The sequence below is a fragment of the Elaeis guineensis genome, chromosome 13, assembly GCF_000442705.2.
Source record: "Elaeis guineensis isolate ETL-2024a chromosome 13, EG11, whole genome shotgun sequence".
Taxonomy (NCBI): domain Eukaryota; kingdom Viridiplantae; phylum Streptophyta; class Magnoliopsida; order Arecales; family Arecaceae; genus Elaeis; species Elaeis guineensis.
The window spans coordinates 20,045,932-20,064,208 of NC_026005.2; the positions used below are offsets into that span (position 1 = coordinate 20,045,932).

Genomic DNA, 18,277 nt, shown 5'->3' on the forward strand with positions numbered 1-18,277 from the left:
TTGGTAATTAAATTTCTGTGGTCATAATTAAAAAGTAATGGAGGTAGTCAAGATATCTCCAAAGATTATTTTAGTTAAGATAACAAAAACTTAGGACTACTTCAACCTATGTATGGGTGTGAATAATATAAATGGCAATATGGACAATATGTGCGATCATATGTAAATATTGTGGTGAGTGGGGGAATTAGTCTTATAAAGTTGGAAGTCGGTGGTAGCCAGGTAGAATAAAAAGTAATAGAAATGAGAGAAAAAGACCACCACTTATGCTTTTAATTTGAAAGTTAAAAGATGAGAATTATAATGATAAATAATATAAGTATGCATATTAAAAAGGGGATGCTAGTATAAGAATTTATGAGTAGAATATCAATAGTTAAGATGAAGGTATGATTTACTAGTGACCAAAAGCAAATAAATGAGTATGCCGAACTACATTACGAAGTCAAGAGACAGAGGTAGATGCTTTCTCTAAAGGTTGAATCTTTATATATATATATATATATATATATATATATATAAAGGAAAGGAGAAGAAGAAATGGTGCCAATAAAAGATTGTTAGTTCCTGGGATAGTTAGTATAAAATGATGTTGTATAAAACTGATATGGATACTATAAAGTCAAAATTAAAATTAGTTTATGCAATAGTTAGTTATTCTATTAATACCACTACCCGTGTGATGAGTATGCTATCTTTTATATTATATCGAAGTTTTTGTCAGGTTGGATGCCTTGCATGCCTATAGGGCTAATTTAATTACTTGTTTGGATATTTGAAAACTATTAACCACTGCATTAGAAAGGAAATACGTAGTGGGTAAGAACTAAGTTATTATTTTCTGAAAAGAGCTGATTATTTGTTGACTACGATAATGCTATGAAAAAAGAAAAAGAAAGAATTCTAGTAAAGGGTGCAAGCATATAAAGTAGAGGGAGAAATTTGATATCAGAAGAAAATATTAAAATTGAAATTAGAATAGTTAAGAGAGGAACACTATAGTGGTATAAATGATTAAATAATTAGGATGATCTAGGTTAATACATTCAAATGATTGCTATTTGATATCCCAATTGCAAGAAATTTGAAGAATGTCTAAGACTAGATAATAACAAAACTTTATGTTCATAATAAAGGATTTTGATTCTTGATACTAAGTCTTATATATTTAATGATTCTTGTTCCTTGAGAATTGATGTAAAGTTGATAAAACCAACTATTTATAAATAAATTTAAAAATTTATAATGATTATAATAAGCTCAAAAGCTAGATCTTAAAAGTAACCTCACCATTAAAATTTTAGCCATAGATTAGTATGTAAGTAATGATAAATTAGGGATGTGATTCGAATTTGAAGGTATAAAATTTCGAGGACAAAATTTATTTAAGGGAGTAAGAATGTGAGATCCGACCCTATCCAGGGCCACCCCACGTGCCACGTGAGGGTCCACATATCGCTAACCTATGGCCGTTAGCAGGGGCAGCCATGTGCAACCCCATTGCAAAAGAAAAAAAAAGAAGAGAGAGCAAACCCTCTCCTATTTTGGCTCCAAACAGAACCCTTTCTCTCTCACTCTTTATCTCCCGAGCCTTCTCCCTCACTCTCTATCTCTCATGCCTGCTCTCTCTCTCTCTCTCCCCATCTATCTCCCTCACGCTCTCCTCTCTTCCTAGCGCTCTCTCTTTCATGCGTGCTCTATCTTCCATGCTCTCTTTCTCTGCTTAAGTTTTTTTTTCTCTTCTTCTTCTCTCCTCTTGCTCCCGATTTTCTCCTTTTTTGTCAATAAAAAAAAAAAAGAGAGAACAAAAGAGAGTAGAGGCCTCTATCTCTCACTTCCTCTTTCTGTCCCCATGTATGTATATGTGTCGGTGTGTGTGAGTTAGAAAATAAAAAAAGAGAAAGAAAGAAAAAAATAGTATCTCTCTCTCTCTCCTTCTCTTTTTCTCTCTCTTTTCTTCTTCTTTTTCCTTCCTTCTCTTTTTTTTTCTTGTTATTGCTTTGGGGCTATGGCTGCTGCTGTGGATGGGCTCTTCATCGAAGTAGGTAAATAAGCACCCTTTTGTATCGCTTGGTTGATCTCAATGAGAGATTAATGAGTAGTTATTGGAACTCTTTGTATATAGTTAATTTTTATTATGAAGTAAATAATAGGTGGTAGAATGGAAAGAGGAAAAAAAATAAAAATTTTAAGCTTTGAAATAAAAAAGAATCTGGAAAAGGGAAGGGACTGTTAGGAGAAAAAAAAATGTTAAAGGAGGTGAGGATATTAATGAGAGAAAAATCTTAAGAGAATTACAAGATTAGAGATTAAATTTTGAGTACAGATTGGTGCTATTCTATTTTAATTTGAAAATTATATCTCTCTAATGACTAGGTGGTTTAAGATTAAATTTTAATTGGGGATTGTTAACTCATGGATCAACTTGAAGACAAAATTTGAAAATTTTTAAATGAGTTTAGTTAAGATAAATAATTAGTGGATTGGGGTTATTATTAGAGAAAGGATGAAGGAGAAGATGTTGTATCCTCTATGCTCTTTCTTTATTTTTTTTCAAGATAGTAAAATTCTGAGAAGTGGGAGACTTAAAGATTAAAAAAATTAATAGAAATTAGTTCAAATCTTATTGTGGTTTGTTAACTTAGCTGTGGTTGTGGATTATCAGGTCCCAAGGAATCCTGACAAAATAGTCAATTGTTGAGGTTGGATTAAGCCAAACAATACATCTTATGTTAATGATTAATATTAATTAAAGATTAATCTTTAATTTGTTTACTTTTTTAATTATCTTATTTGGGATTGAATTAATTTATATAGTCAGCAACTTGAGGTTGGAGAGGACCCGCACGGAGTCTTTCCCATGCTTACGAATTTAGGTAAAATTTAGTTTATTAGTTTCTTAAGTTAATTACTATGTTGGGGATAGAGTTGATAAGTTAGATATTAGGAATTTAGAAAATTGAGTCATAGTTATATAAACTAAAAAAGATAATGATTTTTGAATTTCATAAGTATCAAATATTGATTTGGGATTACCCAAGTGCTTTAGATGTACAACAAATTGAGTTGGCATATCGGTTGGAGTTTACTACTGCAGAAGGTAAGGATCTTTAATCACAACCACCTGCATCGGTTATAAATTGTTGGTATTATATATTAGAAATTATAATGTTGCATATGTGCATGTACTACAAACATTGATTCTTTATGATCCTAAATTATGCCAATTGCATAAGTATAGCATATATCAAAAATTTATAAAGTGATAATGATAATAAAATGAAAAGAATGAATTATAATGAATTAAAATCGAGATATTTGGACTAATCACGACATCAATATAGCCTTATCTCAGGAAGAAATGTGGTACTTTTATCAATATGACCTCACCACGAGTACAAATGTGATATGTTTATTAGCATGGCATCGCCACAGATAGGAATGTGGTATTTTTATTAGTATGACCTCACCATGATAGAAATATAGTATTTTTATCAGTATGACATCGCCACAGACAGAAACATGATATTTTTATCAATATGACCTCACCACAGACAGAAGTATGATGCTTTTATCAATATGACCTCGCCACGGACAGGAATGTGTATTTGAGTATGGCCAATCATAGGCATGAGCGTGACCATAAATAGTCCAAACACTGGAAATTCAGATCTGATCCATTTTACACATATTATAATAAAATAATGAATAAAAATAATAGCTTGATATTGATGTTAATGAAAATAATAGCAGTTCAAAATGAAATTCTTGGTGTGGTTAGATATTATAAGCATATCAAAGTTGCTATTGATAGAGTATTGTATACATCTAAATTGCTATATATTGAAACTTGATAAATACCTTGGTAGCATTATTGAGTTGGGCATATGAATACTCAATCATTAATTATTGAGATCTGAACCACTATTTTTTCAACAAATATATTTATTAAAAAATTATTATCTTTTCATCCTTGTGCGTGCGCTAGCTTAGAGAATTGTTATTGAGTTGTTAGCTCATATCATCATTTCTGTTTTTCTTTCAAAGCCTTAGAATACCTAGCTAATCGGAATTGATTTGAAACTTTTGATGAGCAACAGTAATAGTTAAGTTTTTATATCTGATACTAGTAGAATCTGAATTGTGTATTTTAAATAATTTTAGTTTCTACAAAGAAATTTATAATAAATTATTTGTTTTAATTATTTTACTCTTGATGTTTAATATTCTGATTCAGATTATCAGGTCTTGCATATATTCTAGAATTATACTCTAGAGAATATACGGTTGTGTCATGTGGCCAACCCAAGTATGGGACTTGGGGCATGACACATTTCCACTTCAACTAAATTAATAGATGCATGTATTAGATATAAGCAGTTTGCCTAGAACTTCTTTTTTTTCTTTTTATGATTCATTTGATGCATAAGAGTGGCAAAATAAACTGCCAACTGAAGCAAAAAAGAAAGTATGGATTCTTAACTACTGCTTTAACTATGGTCCATAATCTATTGCTTAGCATCGTGCAACTTCATGACATTGTCAACAACAACAATCATAAAGTTTCAATGAATCTTGCACCATTTATTACCTCGAGTGGCCTTGTGTGAAAAATCTGTGCGTGCATCTAAGAAAAAAATACATATCCGAGTTCTTGTTCTCCAGTTCGTTTTGATGCAGATTGCCAGACCTTCCAAATTGGAGAGATTCTTGATCGGTATCCAAAGAGAACATTTATATCATGATAATCTGAAGAATCATTTAAACTCCACTAATCTTATTTAAAGCAGCATTTCTTAAGATCTGTTCAGATTGATGTCAAGTCCGTAGTTGGATCCTAAATTTTGCTCATTCCTTCTGATGGAGTATTACTGACTTGTGCTTGGTAAGGCATGGATGATGATAACACTAACATAATATACTTTGGAGCATACCTACTATCCTCTTCTCATTGACTCTTATGGTGATCCTCAGTTCATTCGTTTTCATAACTCAGCCATTAAAATCAGAAATATCACATTCACAAAAAAAAAAAAAAGAACAAGAAATTACTAAAATCAGTGTGAAAGATATGAAAATTTTCAAGCATTCTACAGTTTGCTACTCAAAACTCCAGACTGAGGAAAAAATACTTTACTAACTCAAGTTATATTAATTTTAAAAAGCAAATCCATCCTGAACCCAAAATTATCCTTTTTGCACTGGTTCTATCCCCCTTTCTCTACCCATTTCTCCTCCAGTGAAATCTTTATGCACTACTTTGTCCATTTTCTTACTGCAAACCAAATTTTAAACTGTTATCAGCTCAGTTTTCACAACATTGGACGTCAAAGAATCATACATATTCCTTCTAAATGTAAACGTAGTGCATACATGGGCTCACATCATTACACAAACAGTGGAAGTCCAAATCAAGGAAACCTATTCTTTGCTACTCTAGAACAATCAAGTTCAAATTAAGGATTCTTTGCTTTTATCCTTAGTTTTCTTGCTATCTGAGCTACTCTAGGATGAACAGGCCTCTTTCTGCTATCACTCTGCTCCACCTCTACCCAGTTGATTACCCTCAGTATCAATGACTGTGGGCAGCAACCTGATTTCCGTGCATCACCACCCATGGAACCTTTTGCTTTCTTCAGACCCGATTCCAATGCAGCTTCAAGGAATTCCATAAACCAAAGCGCAGCTTCATTTTGTATCTTCTTTGCCAATTTTATCGAGCTACCCAAGCTAGAAGTCGGTGCTTCTTTCTCATTATTAGCCACAGTATCCACTCCTTTCCTATCTGAAGAAGCCTTTTGGTAGACGCTGGATCTCGGGTGCTTACCAAGGCTTACATTTTTTACCTCATTCGTTTCAGGGGCGAACGAAACTGATTTAGATACTACTGCAGCTCTTCTCTTGGATGGATTCATATTTGTCTGCCTATGTTGGTCAACTGAGTTCAGTACTATCTCTTGCAGGATGCCTTGATCATCCTTCTCACTTGCTTTTTCTATTGTTGACTCCTTCTCACTTGTTGTGGTCATTGAAGTAGCTGCTTGAATTGTCTCCAAGTCAGTAACTGCCTGCACAATCTCTTGATGAAAGCTTAGGAACTCATTGAAGCAAGCTGCTGGAGCTTCTTGCCTTGCAGCACTGCTCAAGTCTGAGAACATCCTGCAAGCAGACCCAAAAAAATTTCTGAAACCTGATTTTCTTGTCCAGTTCAGAAGAAAAGTGCAGAGTATGAACTTCAGTCTGAAAGTAATAGTCTTAATTAACTTACTTGAGGATCCGAACTATAGTTTCGGTAGCAGAAGCTTCTCGCAGTGCTTGAAGAGCTACCTTCTGAGCTGCTTCTCTATGCTGTACAGCTTCCTGAAAGTTTCCAAAATGCATACTACTATTGTAAGAGCTAGAACACATCGATAATACCTTCAATTATAAATGGAGGGGGTGTCAAGTACTTTACATCTTTACCTTTCCTAGCATGCTGAGTTTTCCAGGTAATGACATGCAATTTCCTGAGGTTTGCTTGGAAGTGGCACTGCTTCCAGAGTGCGAGTATAACTGGTTCGATATCACTGAAGTGTCTTCTTGCTCATCAGATGTTGATGAAGAGTCTTCAACTTTAGCAGCACTTCTCAATCTAGTAGTATAAGTTGTTGCATTCTTCTCCTATAAAAAGAAACCAGGAGAACTTGTTGTATAGTCAGATGATAAACCCACAAATTTTCAGAAACTAGTGTTGGTTCAAGTACCTACACTGGGGAAGGGACTCTTTGGGATTTTAGGGTCTCGTTCGCACAGGTTCTTGCTCCTAGAGAACTTGGAAATTGCACAGCTTTTCCTTACCAAAGAGCCTGCTTCCTTTAAGTCTGCCATCTTGGATAAAGGAGTTCCAATTACTGATGATCTTGGGGTCACCCCAGAACTCCCTTCCTTCCCAGTTCTCCTGCTTACTAACGGCGAAATTTGAGTACTCCATGCTCGGTCCTTAACAGGTGTTTTCTCTTCGAAATCCAGTGTGGTCGGCTTAACAACTTTGGGTGAGGAAACACTGCCGGCTGGGTTCTGCTCCGGGCCCCATGAGCCTCTTCGGTGGTGGTTTGCTGATTTCTCTCCATTCCCTTTGACTCGGACGATGGGTTCAGGGGTGCCCAACAAAGGGTGTCTTCCAGGGAGTGGCTTCGCCCCCATGATGACTGGAACTGGTGAACTTGGCTCTAATCTATCAACATAGATGAACTGGCCGAGCTGCATCTTGTTGCTGAGGACAAGTTCATCTTGATCGAATGGTAGGCTGACATAGATCGAGTGGGAGGAATCGGATACTTTGATGTAGAATCCATGCTTCGGCCAGAGATCCTTCTCATCGAGGTCTGCTGGGACAATGTCAGTGACCTGCAAGAGAGCATTCCGGTGCTCTCCGATTGGTTTTGGGGTTCCAGTGTTCATGCCATCAAGGAGCTTCAATAGAACTCCCGGCGCCAGTGTCGCCATGGAAGCCCTGGAGATGATGAAAAGAATCAAACAACTATCAGAATGCAAGAAAATAATCTCATTTCCGGTAACTGGGATGGAAATTAACAAATTAATACAATCAAAATTAATAAAATATCACGCGAAATATAAGCCTATTAAGAAAGTTTGAGAGGAAAGAAATGGGATTCGCAGACAATTGAGACAAACATAGGGTAATACTAAAGAAATTCAAGACTTCTGAAAAGAGAAGAAAAACAATAGATTTAGAGAAGATCAATCAAGAAAATCCACCAAAAAGCTATCAATTGGAGAATAATTGTGCAAAAGCTGCATAATATAGAAATTTAAAATAAAACAAAGGCATAAATCAAAACGGACAATCCCATGGTGGTTTTTTGCGGAAAGGTGACGGTTGCTGCTAAAATACTGATTGGATATCCCAAATATCATCAGGACAATGCTGGAAAATCCCACAAGAAACAGATTTCAGAAAAACCACTACTCTTATCAAAGAGGACTCTGATTCTTTGAGAACTAAGAGCTAAAACGATTGACAGATACCAATAATTAAAAAGACCCGTACGTATATTTACCTGAATGCAAGTCGATTTCCACTGTTCTTGATCCACGGACCTCAAAACTAGTCTATCTCTTTGATTCTTGATCCAGCGATCAAAAACCAACTCAAATATCCGCCATAAAAGCCATGAGACCTTGATCGAGAAACAGGAAATAAAGGAGCCTTCGACTTAGAATTCCTGCATCGCTAAAGATCGCTGGAAGAGAGGAGAAAGGAACTGGTCCGAGAGAGAGAGAGAAAGAGAGCAACAAAACTGAGGCTGCCTATCTCACCGTAAGGGCATGAGAGGAGCGCAAGAAAGGAGCCTATGAAGTTTGGATTTGGAAAATTGGAACGTTGGAGCCGCAACGGTCGAATTCTCTCTCCCCGCAGTTGCATTGGATTTGAAATGACGGAAACACCCTCCAGCAATGGTGGTCCGCAAACAAAAGTACAGGGGCTTTTACGTCCCTAAGGAAGTGTGAGAGATTGGGTCTCCAGGTGACAACGGGTGGACCTGGCCCAGCCTGGCAAAGATTCTTTTATTTTCCCAAATGATATAACATGTGCATAAATATTTGAAATGTTTGTACCAAAAAATATTTGAAATATCAAATATCATTAGCATAATAATTTTAGATTAAAATCTCATTAAATGATATAATTGTGATATAATATGCTAAATTATTCTTCTCAGTGACAATAATATCTCAGGGAAAGTACCATATACTCAAAATTATTCTTGGGTAAGGCTGCCAATCCGAATGTTTTAGCATTCACCATGGTCGAAATTAGTTTTTTTGGCCTGTTGTCCCTAAATTAACAATAAAAAATGCTTTAACTTGCCGTAACTGATGACTGCAGAGGAACCCGTGACATGGTATGGAATAATATTCCTGTCCCACAATCTTTTGTCCATGTGAGGGTCGCTGTCACCACCCCTCCAACCTAAAACCCGTTTCTCTAATTAACACCTTAACCTCCTTGTGAATCATATATATATATATATATATATATATATATATATATATATATATATATATATATATAAAGTTACATCTTAAATTTGGAGTGTTTTGGATTAATTCCACGTCAGCAGCAATCATATTTTAAAAGTAACGAACCTTCTTTTTTTCTTGATTTTATTTTAGTTGTTCAAAAAAAAAAAAGTTCCAAGGTTGGTGTCAACCCAATTTAGGGACAAGCCTCCTAACTCGACCCAAGGGAGTAAATATAAATTGCAATGGTGATACCACGTCAAACTTATAACAAATCAATTAAAAGTTAAGAATCGATGAGGCAGTATGGGGTATCATCACAGGAATCGATTAAATACATGGCAATCAATGAAATGCAAGTGTTCTCGTTAACTTGTTACATGTTTGACATGGTATCGCCGTTGCAACGAATATTTACTTGACCCAAGAGAATATATTGATTAAATTAGACCTAATCTACCTTGAACTATATCATGGGTAGACCTGACTGTACCCTGTCAAATTAGAAGCCTCCGGTCCAAGTCCAACATGGGAATTATTGAATGGACTTCACCTAATCTAAAGTCAGAATGGAAGTCAGGCTGCCCCAACCTCACATTATGTTTTTAATGTTTACCTCGTTGCATGAATGGTGCTTTACAAAGTCATGAGCCATGACTTAAATAAGAAGATTCAAACTAGTGTGGCATCCATAATGTAGAAGTGTGTTCAACCCCAAAAAAAAAAAAAAAAAAAAATCAACTGATAGAAGCTTGTTACCTGAAGGCATGCTCATCTGTTATTTTTCTCTGATGTAAGGTTCATGCGTATGATTGAATATGCCTGACTTAATGCATACTTAAGCACATGATAATGCTCCATATATACTTGAAGCAATTGCTCTAACAATTCATTGGTCATACCATGCCCATAGTTAAAAAGCTTCATTGTTGGCATTATATCTAAAGCACAGTAGCTGCCAAGGCAACCTTAGAAAGTTAATTTCTTAGTACAATAACAAAACCAATAGCCTCCTCGGAGGAAGGTACAGACTCCTAACATAACCATGTTCTGAGAAGCAAAAAGATGGGTTTGAGTACTATTGAAGCCAAAACAATCAATACAAGATAGTTATCCATGTTCTATCTTCCACGCCAATAACTGCAGTTATCAACAATATTGAACTTGTTTCTCGCTCTGGTTTCGAGGGTTCCAACTTACAACCTCTTGAGGATCTAAAATTGCTCATTGAACCAACTCCGCTAGTCTCTCAGATACCCTTGAAGCCTCCAAGCCGATTCTAGAGCTAACAGCCTGCACAAACCAAGAAGAACTTCATTGAATTTCTACCCATTATGTTGTTGTTTTTGAGGTTAAAACCCAGATAAGAAAATTATGATAAGCCTTTATATACTTCTGGTCTTTTGTCACCACTTCTGTGTTCTCTTTTTTTTTTTTTTTTTTTTTTTTTAAGACTCTGATTTAAAGTGCATAGGTTCATTTCTAAGGTGTGGTTTCTAGAAACCAAGATGACTCAGAAAGACTTGTAAACTTGCTTCCTCATTAAATGCCTTGATAATTACGTACTGAATGGATTGGTGGAGCAATGACACTGAAAAGTGCACTTTATCTAACAAACAAAGATAACCAATCCAAAACATTCTGAGATGGAAATGTAAGTATTACTGCAAGAATTCTATAGCAGATTATCTTCAGTCCAGACATAGGGTTGCCTTAAGATTTGTGCACTACACATCATCCATGGGACACATCTGCAAATTCCTATCATGTGAAGGGTTCCGTTTTTTCGGAATGGCTTTGTGAAGCATTCAATTAGAGTGAAAAATAAGCAGAAAGAAGGCATTGATGATTACCTGAGAGTGAATTGTGTGAAAGATCTTGTCACCAACAACAGAGAAGTTGGCATTGACAACTTCTGCACCTTCTTCCTCAAGGATGCTGATCACCTCATGGAATGTGAAGCTCCTGTTAAGACCACTTATCAAAACGACCTCCAAGTTTGATTCTTGGTGTCTTACTTCAATCACAGGAAGTCTCATGCCTATTGGCATCTCATTGCTAATATCCTTGTTGATTCCATTGGTACTAGTTTGCAATTCCCTCCTATGCTTCAAGTTTTCAATCCTTCCTTGAAGGCTTTTAATATAAGATGCAGCTTGGTCCAAGTAATCTTGTTGTGTCAAAACATCCTAATACACACCAAAAGTTTAGAAGACTCAGTAATTTCTAGTATAAACATTTGATTCAGAAAACTTCAAGCAAGAAGATTGCTTCTTTCACCATCTAATCACATCTAGATAATTATTTTCAAAAGAATTTCTGACATTTTGCAAGATTTTACAAAAACAAATAAAACTCATGAATCTTCTTCCCTTTGTTTTCATATCGTATAACTTCCTATTGAGATTTTCTTGATGAAAAGCTTGAGAAATTATGGTGTATCTTCAGCATTTAAGTCACTGACCGGTGAAGTGGTTGTAAAAGTAAAAGATGCTTTTAGACAAAATTAATTTGTAAAACTAAATGCCTAATTTTTGTTGGCTTTGTTACCACTGGACTATAGTGCATACAAAGAACTGAAATGAAGTATAGGATCATTGTGGTCAATGATGAAAATGTTTGCTCAATGGTGGGAACACCATACCGCTTACAAATCAACTAGAAAGAACTCATGTTCCACTACAAATCATTCCTCAAACAATTATGTCCCACATACCACAACCTATAACACTGCATTGCTGTTTTCATATACATTCTAAATATGGTCTGCTGTACCACCCCATATCGTCAGATATGGGGCATAGATCGGTATGCTGTCTCATGACATACCAACATTCGATACACTATATCATACCATACCGAACTGTGTTTCGATACTGTAATAAGATAGTATCGATACAGGGTCCCATACTGACATGGCAAACTTGATTCTAAATATTTTGCATCTTATGCTCGTGCTTGACCTAGATCCAAGTCAACCAACTTCTGATACGAGAGTTATGCCCCGATCCAATCTAGAGGGCTGGGCATGGCTGGTTCTTATGATTTGATCTAGCTGATCTTTGTCAGGTTTAATCCCGGCATGATTGGATTGCATCTAATCCTACGCTGCCGAAACATGACCTATAGTGGGAGTCCAGGTCACAATTTGGAAGCAAGCTAGACTTACCTGCTGGAAATTCTGGTAACCAGCTGTTAGCACATGCTTCCCATGTGCTAACACTTGGCCCACTCAGATGCATAAAATCATTTGATCTATAAGTTATTCAAGTAAAACAACAGGTTTCTAGCATCAGAGAGAACAAGGGATTCCAATTCCCACCAAATTTATTTTTTCATGTATAATTCTCGAGCATGAACATATATTTAATGAAACTCGTGACTCAATATAAAATTGCAATATAAACACATGCCCCGGATCTTTACTAAGATCACTTCAACTCTGTAAGCAAGGAATATCTTTTATATTTTTTTGCTCTGATGCTAAGACTCATGCCATGTGGGATGTTACAGTTTCCTATTTTGACACAAAAAAAGGGTCATAATCAAAGATGAAATAAATCATGTGGGGATTTAGCTTATAAAAAAAGATTCTTAACTTATTGGATTTAGTATTATATTAGATGAAAACAAAAATGATAAGACCTGAAGATATTAAAGAAGGGAAGGCTTGACAGAGATGTAGACACCCTATTTTGGTTGGTGCTTTCCTTTTAATCAAGGGAAATAAGTTTTTCCTAAACAGTCCTAGAGGCCAACTCAGATATTTGGGGGTTCCAATTAATGGAGGTTCTGATAATTTTCAAAATTACTGAATTCCATTAACAAAGTTGAGAAAGTTAGTATGTGGGTGCAGATCAAAGAGGACAATGATTAACAAGCCCCTAACAATTCCTACCCTTCCCTTGCCGGAGACTTATATTTATATAATGGATAGAACGTGATCCCAGTGTTCACTCTTTCACCAAGTTAACCAAATGGAAGCATACAGCAAAGGATGGACCATGGGGTTGATACCCAAATTATAGCAGTCCATTTCTATAGCTGCAAATAAGGAACAACACCCCGAAAAGAAGGGGGAAAGAAAGGGGGCCGGGGAAAAGGAGAGAGAGAAAAAAAGGAAACTATAAAAACATAAGATGTATTGCTACCTTTGAGGAGCTGATGTGTTCTCTTGGGATGAGAGAAGAGAGCTTGAAGCAGAGTCTCTTCATGTGCATTCTCCTGTTCTTCTCCACCATCTTTCTCTCCATCTTAGCTGCTGATCCACCATTAGAACTCTTCATCTCTCCCCTTCTTTGTCTCTCTCTCTCTCTCTCTCTCTCCCCCCCCCCACAATGATACCACCACCACAACTAATTAACAAGTGAGAAACTATTCAGGAAGGGAGAAAGAAGGAGGAATCCACTAAAAAGTTGAAACCTCACAATGGAAGAGAGAATTTTTCAGGGAAAAAAATAATGGAAGAGAGAAGCAAAGCAATGGAGGAGGTGAGAATTCTCTTGGAAGGGCGACGATGACGGCGTTCGCATATATAAAGAACAAAGTGAGCCGTGTCTACGTGTGGGACCCAAACTTCATGCTCTCTCTCTCTCTCTCTCTCTCTCTCGGATTGGACGAGCAAGTAGTGCGACGAAACCTAGTCGGAAGGCGGCATTTGGTATATAATAACGAGTAAGAAAGATACCATTCCGTTCGTTCCTGTTTTAGACCACGCTTACACCGGCCACAGGTACAATTTTTTTTTTAAGGATTGGTTGCACCACTGCTGCAATTATTGTTGGGTGTGGGTCCCCTGTAACACAAGACAGCATTTGTGGAGGAGGCTCTGCCCTTGTGGATAGAAAGGGCTGAGAAGATTGCTGATGCTGTATTCCGAATGGTTTGCATGCAATCAGCTCATCCCTTACACTCCTACCACATGATTGGCATCAAGATTCGTGAAAAAATGCAAAAGCATCTCATGCGTATCTCCGGTATATCTCTGGCTCCTGCAAGATTGATAAGTAGGGAGAAACTTAGATGAGATCAAATTGCATTACTAGAGTCGGCCTAGTATATTTTTCTTTTTGTTTAAGCCACATTTCACCCAATTTTTTTTTTTTTTTAAAAAAAAAATGTATCACTAGCTTTGGCATGTACACAAGTAGTGCTCAGACAGGAGCTAGCACAAGAAAATAATTAAATAAATAATTAGGTTTCAAGAACTGGCTTGTTTGAGTGGCCCATGGGTTCAGCCGCACATGGATTGAGCTTAAATACCATTTTGACTGAATTGACTGCAGCTGAATCCATTGCAAATTGCTTGAATTGTGAACTATAGAAGATATCTGGATTCCTGTACCCTAGTTTGGGTTGTTCCTTTATTTTGCAAACATCAAGCAGCTTGATCTCTTTTTTTAAAAAAAAAAAAAAAAATCAATGCTTGAGGTGATAATCCATAACATATTTTTTCCCCAAATGAATTAGGGTTCAACAGTTAAAAGGAAACACAATAAGCAAAAGGTGGTGGTTAATTTCCCTACCAACAATTTGATAATTAGCTCGAAAAGAATATTAATTCATACTCTCAATGCACTTGTTTAAATTGATTATAGTGAACATACACAATAAGTTTCTCTTGTTTCCTTCGAATTCACATTTTTCTACCAATTGACGAAGTAAGAGAGCTGCAAACCATGCAAATTGATCACGCCGATGCCGAGCTTAGGTTAGAAGCAACTAGGTGTGGCTAATCGTTGCAAAGACTTTACCTATAAAATTTTGCTAACGCACAAAATTTAGATAACCCCATCATTTTCAGCTTGTGCTACAAACTAAACCATAGTCAATTGCATGCGTTCCACGAGTGTTTTTTTTTTTTTTTTTTTGGTAGAAGTTCCACGAATATAATTATTGGTTGGTGAGCGTGCAAGAAAGGATATCAAAAATTCGCATGCCCTCGTGCTATTGTATAGTGTAGTACAGAATTTAAGACTTGGAGCAGTTCCCATAAATCCAAGGAACTTGAGAAAAAAACATAAACAATAAATACAATGCAATATTGATCACATGTTGCAGTTACAAAATGAGCGTCGAGGATGAGATTGGGTTCATGATGGATGGTAGTGATGGAATGGGTTGGGATCCTTCTTCTAGTTTGACTATCAAGGTATCTGATTTGTATAAGCTTTTCTTAGTTAAGACCCAACCAAATTGGAATACAGCTTAGGTGTAGAGGATAGATGTCCACATCAGGATGGTTGCTCCATATATATATATATATATATATATATATATATATATATATATATATATATATATATATATATATATATATATATATATGCGTGCGCGCGCGCTTGTGTGAGAACAACTTTACCGTGTAGAGATTGATTACATCAATGTGAATTCCATATACCAAGCCACTATGACTTATTTCTAGATGTTGAAGACTATATTTTGGGCATATGTGTGTGTGTGTGTGAGAACAACTTTATCGTGTAGAGATTGATTACATCAATGTGAATTCCATATACCAAGCCACTATGACTCATATCTAGATGTAGAAGACTATATTTTGGACATGTTCTTTTGCAGATAAAATATTTATCTGAGAATCCATACTTTTCTAGATAAATATTTTTCAAACAATATTTAGATAGAAAAATAATTTATCTATATATTTTTACACACAGGAAAGTAGTTTTGAAATTTGTTACCCGTGTTCTTTTACATTACTACTTTTCTGAATAAGTTAGTAAAATTTATCCATATTTTTCATGATATCCCTTATGCTTTTTAGATTTGATTAAGTTATTAAGCACTGAATGATGGAGATACTAAAAATGAGGATAGGCATTTTAAGTACAGCATTAAATACCTATTTTACTGGCTGAAGAAAAAATAATTTAGCCACCCTCTGAATGGATAAAATTTTCTCCCATTTTATGGGTAAATATTGTTCATGGTAAAGTAACTTACCTATCTTGAAAAATATGAGAATATGGGTAAGTTGGTTAATGAAAAAATTGATCAACTTTTTCATGATATTTACCCACAAAAAAATGATCCTTTTATGTTATACTTAAGTGCAAAATTGCAGCTTAGGTATAGAGGCAAGCTTTGTTCCAAGATTCATGTATTTTTCTAACTCCATGCTTAGATGAATTTCTCTAAACTATTAGATAGATATCTGCTGATAATAATACAAAAATTGAAGTAATTTTGATCTGCTACATCGCTTATCATATTGGACTGGCTAGAATGATCATGTTTTTCAAGATATGAGACAAAATGCTAGATTGATTTTATTAAAAGATTCCACTTAGGCCCGTTAGTTTCTCCAAGTAACTAATCTAGCAGATGTAATCTGCAACTCTTTCCATGTAGTTTGGCATCTTCATAGTTATTTATTTATTTTTTTGGAGGGAGCCACCATCCTTCTGCTTCCTCGAGATTAACTTTAATACCACTATATAGAAAAAAACCGATCATGATGAAGAAAGACTTATTATCAAGAGTGCTGATCGTAATTTATTGATTATAGGTGGTGTTAGGTTATTTGACATTTCAGTTCCAATGGCAAAATTATATGCGGCATGGAAGGTGCTAACTTATATTACACAAATATTAAAAGCTTCTCACATTTATTTAAGAGATTTTTTAATTATCAGGTAGTTTCTACCGATGTTAGACTCCATTTCCTTTTATATGATTATTGGCAAAAGATGGACACATTGCTCTCTATTAATGTTGCACATATTTATAAGAAAGCTAATAATATAGCTGATTGGGCAACATCCAACCATATCGGATGTAAGTTATGAGATTCTTCAATAAATATTTAAGTTCAATTATTAAATATTTTATTTTTTTATATTTATAAATGTATTTATGTTTGAGTGATTTAGGAGGTACTTGGTTGGAGAGAGTGGGGGTCTAAAATCAAAATCGGAATGGGTGATTTTCATTTCAACTGTTTAGTTGAGAGAAATTTCATTTCGATTCCGATTTCGAAATGGAATGGAAATGACTCGATCTATATAGAACTCAATTCTTACTTTCTTTTATGGATTCAAATTTTTATTTCAATTTCGATTCAAACATTTCAAAGGATTTGATCATTCCAATTCTGATTCTAAACCATTTCGATTCTCAATTCGATTTCAATTTCAGTCGCGAACCAAGCATCCCCTTGGTCCATCCAATTAATTTATATCCACTATAAACTGAAGGATTTTTTTTTTTTTTTTTTTCAAGTCAAGTGGCGGTGGAGATTTTTGCAAAGGAGAATGGCATCGTAACATCAACAAAATTACTTGGCAATGACTAGTTTGGGACTGACCTGAAATACAAGTCATTGTAAATACAAGTCAATACGGAGGATGAGCCATTAATTGGAGCCGCAGAAGCATACAAAAGAAAAGTCATCAGATCCAGAATTTTCGTGATCTTCTCTTCTGTTAAGCTCCAAACACAAAACTTCTCAATAACCCATTTACTACCTGACAAATGTGCCTCCTTGAACGTCCAGGAGCCAAGCAGCAGCGTTTTTTTCCGCTCTAAAAGTCCATGATTCTATTGGTTCAGCCTCGTACTTTTAATGCAGTTGGGTCCGGTCTAACTTTTTCCCATCCTGGCTAGCCTATGGAGGCCCCACCTAGCTGAACCAAGCCAGCTCAAGCTTGGTTCATTTTATAATCAAATCAAATTTAAATTAGCTTTTTTTTTTAAAAGAAATTTGAGCAGAACATGAATTGTTCATGAATAATTCATTCAAGAGATTTGATCAAGAGCCCATATGTACTTTCATTTATATAGTTTGAGCTTTTTTTCATAATAATTTCTAAATCTTATAGTCAAATATATTTTTATATAAATTATTTTAGCATTTGATGAAAAAAATTAAATACTTCTTTCATTTATGTGGTGATATGGAGCTAACCCATCTAGAAGAAGACACGTAGATTGCCTACCAAAAGACGAATCTATGCATGGTGACAAATCTAAATGCATAGCGACGAATTTATAGAAATAAAACGACAAAAATGTCACTCAAGGATGAGATCTAATACAAATATAGGAAGATACACTTGCATTGTGATGAAACAAAGACTCCTTTACACACCAAGAAGTAATTTTGCATGTGTTTGAAAGATATCTTCATCCTTTCCCACATAAAATGTTGAAAGATTTCTTATAACAACAATCATAGAAAAAGGATGCAACATCATAATTTCATGTCCTATAACATGTTGATATAATTGCTAAA

The 18,277-nt window shown here is 35.4% G+C and overlaps 2 protein-coding genes across 2 annotated transcripts; both read right to left on the reverse strand.

Annotated features, from left to right (window-relative positions):
* Positions 1 to 5,327: 5,327 nt before the first annotated feature.
* LOC105056300 (uncharacterized) lies at positions 5,328 to 9,003 on the reverse strand. Its single transcript, XM_010938445.4, has 5 exons — positions 8,061 to 9,003; positions 6,748 to 7,492; positions 6,463 to 6,660; positions 6,269 to 6,360; positions 5,328 to 6,159 (listed from the first exon to the last, which is right to left on the reverse strand). Exons 2-5 carry the CDS (start codon positions 7,483 to 7,485, stop codon positions 5,457 to 5,459), a joined length of 1,731 nt encoding a protein of 576 aa, XP_010936747.1. The 5' UTR covers positions 7,486 to 7,492; positions 8,061 to 9,003; the 3' UTR covers positions 5,328 to 5,456.
* A 931-nt stretch (positions 9,004 to 9,934) lies between these two features.
* LOC105056299 (transcription factor bHLH162) lies at positions 9,935 to 13,532 on the reverse strand. The gene is made up of 3 exons (XM_010938444.4): positions 13,176 to 13,532; positions 10,878 to 11,213; positions 9,935 to 10,317 (listed from the first exon to the last, which is right to left on the reverse strand). Exons 1-3 carry the CDS (start codon positions 13,308 to 13,310, stop codon positions 10,249 to 10,251), a joined length of 540 nt encoding a protein of 179 aa, XP_010936746.3. The 5' UTR covers positions 13,311 to 13,532; the 3' UTR covers positions 9,935 to 10,248.
* Between the last annotated feature and the right edge of the window lie 4,745 nt (positions 13,533 to 18,277).

What these genes read in the sequence shown, in the direction of transcription:
- LOC105056299 (XM_010938444.4), bottom strand. Translation starts at nt 13,310, where the DNA reads ATGAAGAGTTCTAATGGTGGATCAGCAGCTAAGATGGAGAGAAAGATG. An exon ending in AACACATCAGCTCCTCAAAG is followed by an intron (nt 11,214 to 13,175) that starts GTAGCAATACAT and finishes GGTGTGTATTAG; the next exon opens with GATGTTTTGACACAACAAGA. An exon ending in TTCACACAATTCACTCTCAG is followed by an intron (nt 10,318 to 10,877) that starts GTAATCATCAAT and finishes TGGTTTGTGCAG; the next exon opens with GCTGTTAGCTCTAGAATCGG.
- LOC105056300 (XM_010938445.4), bottom strand. Translation starts at nt 7,485, where the DNA reads ATGGCGACACTGGCGCCGGGAGTTCTATTGAAGCTCCTTGATGGCATG. An exon ending in CAAAGAGTCCCTTCCCCAGT is followed by an intron (nt 6,661 to 6,747) that starts GTAGGTACTTGA and finishes TTCTTTTTATAG; the next exon opens with GAGAAGAATGCAACAACTTA. An exon ending in ACTATAGTTCGGATCCTCAA is followed by an intron (nt 6,160 to 6,268) that starts GTAAGTTAATTA and finishes GTCTGCTTGCAG; the next exon opens with GATGTTCTCAGACTTGAGCA.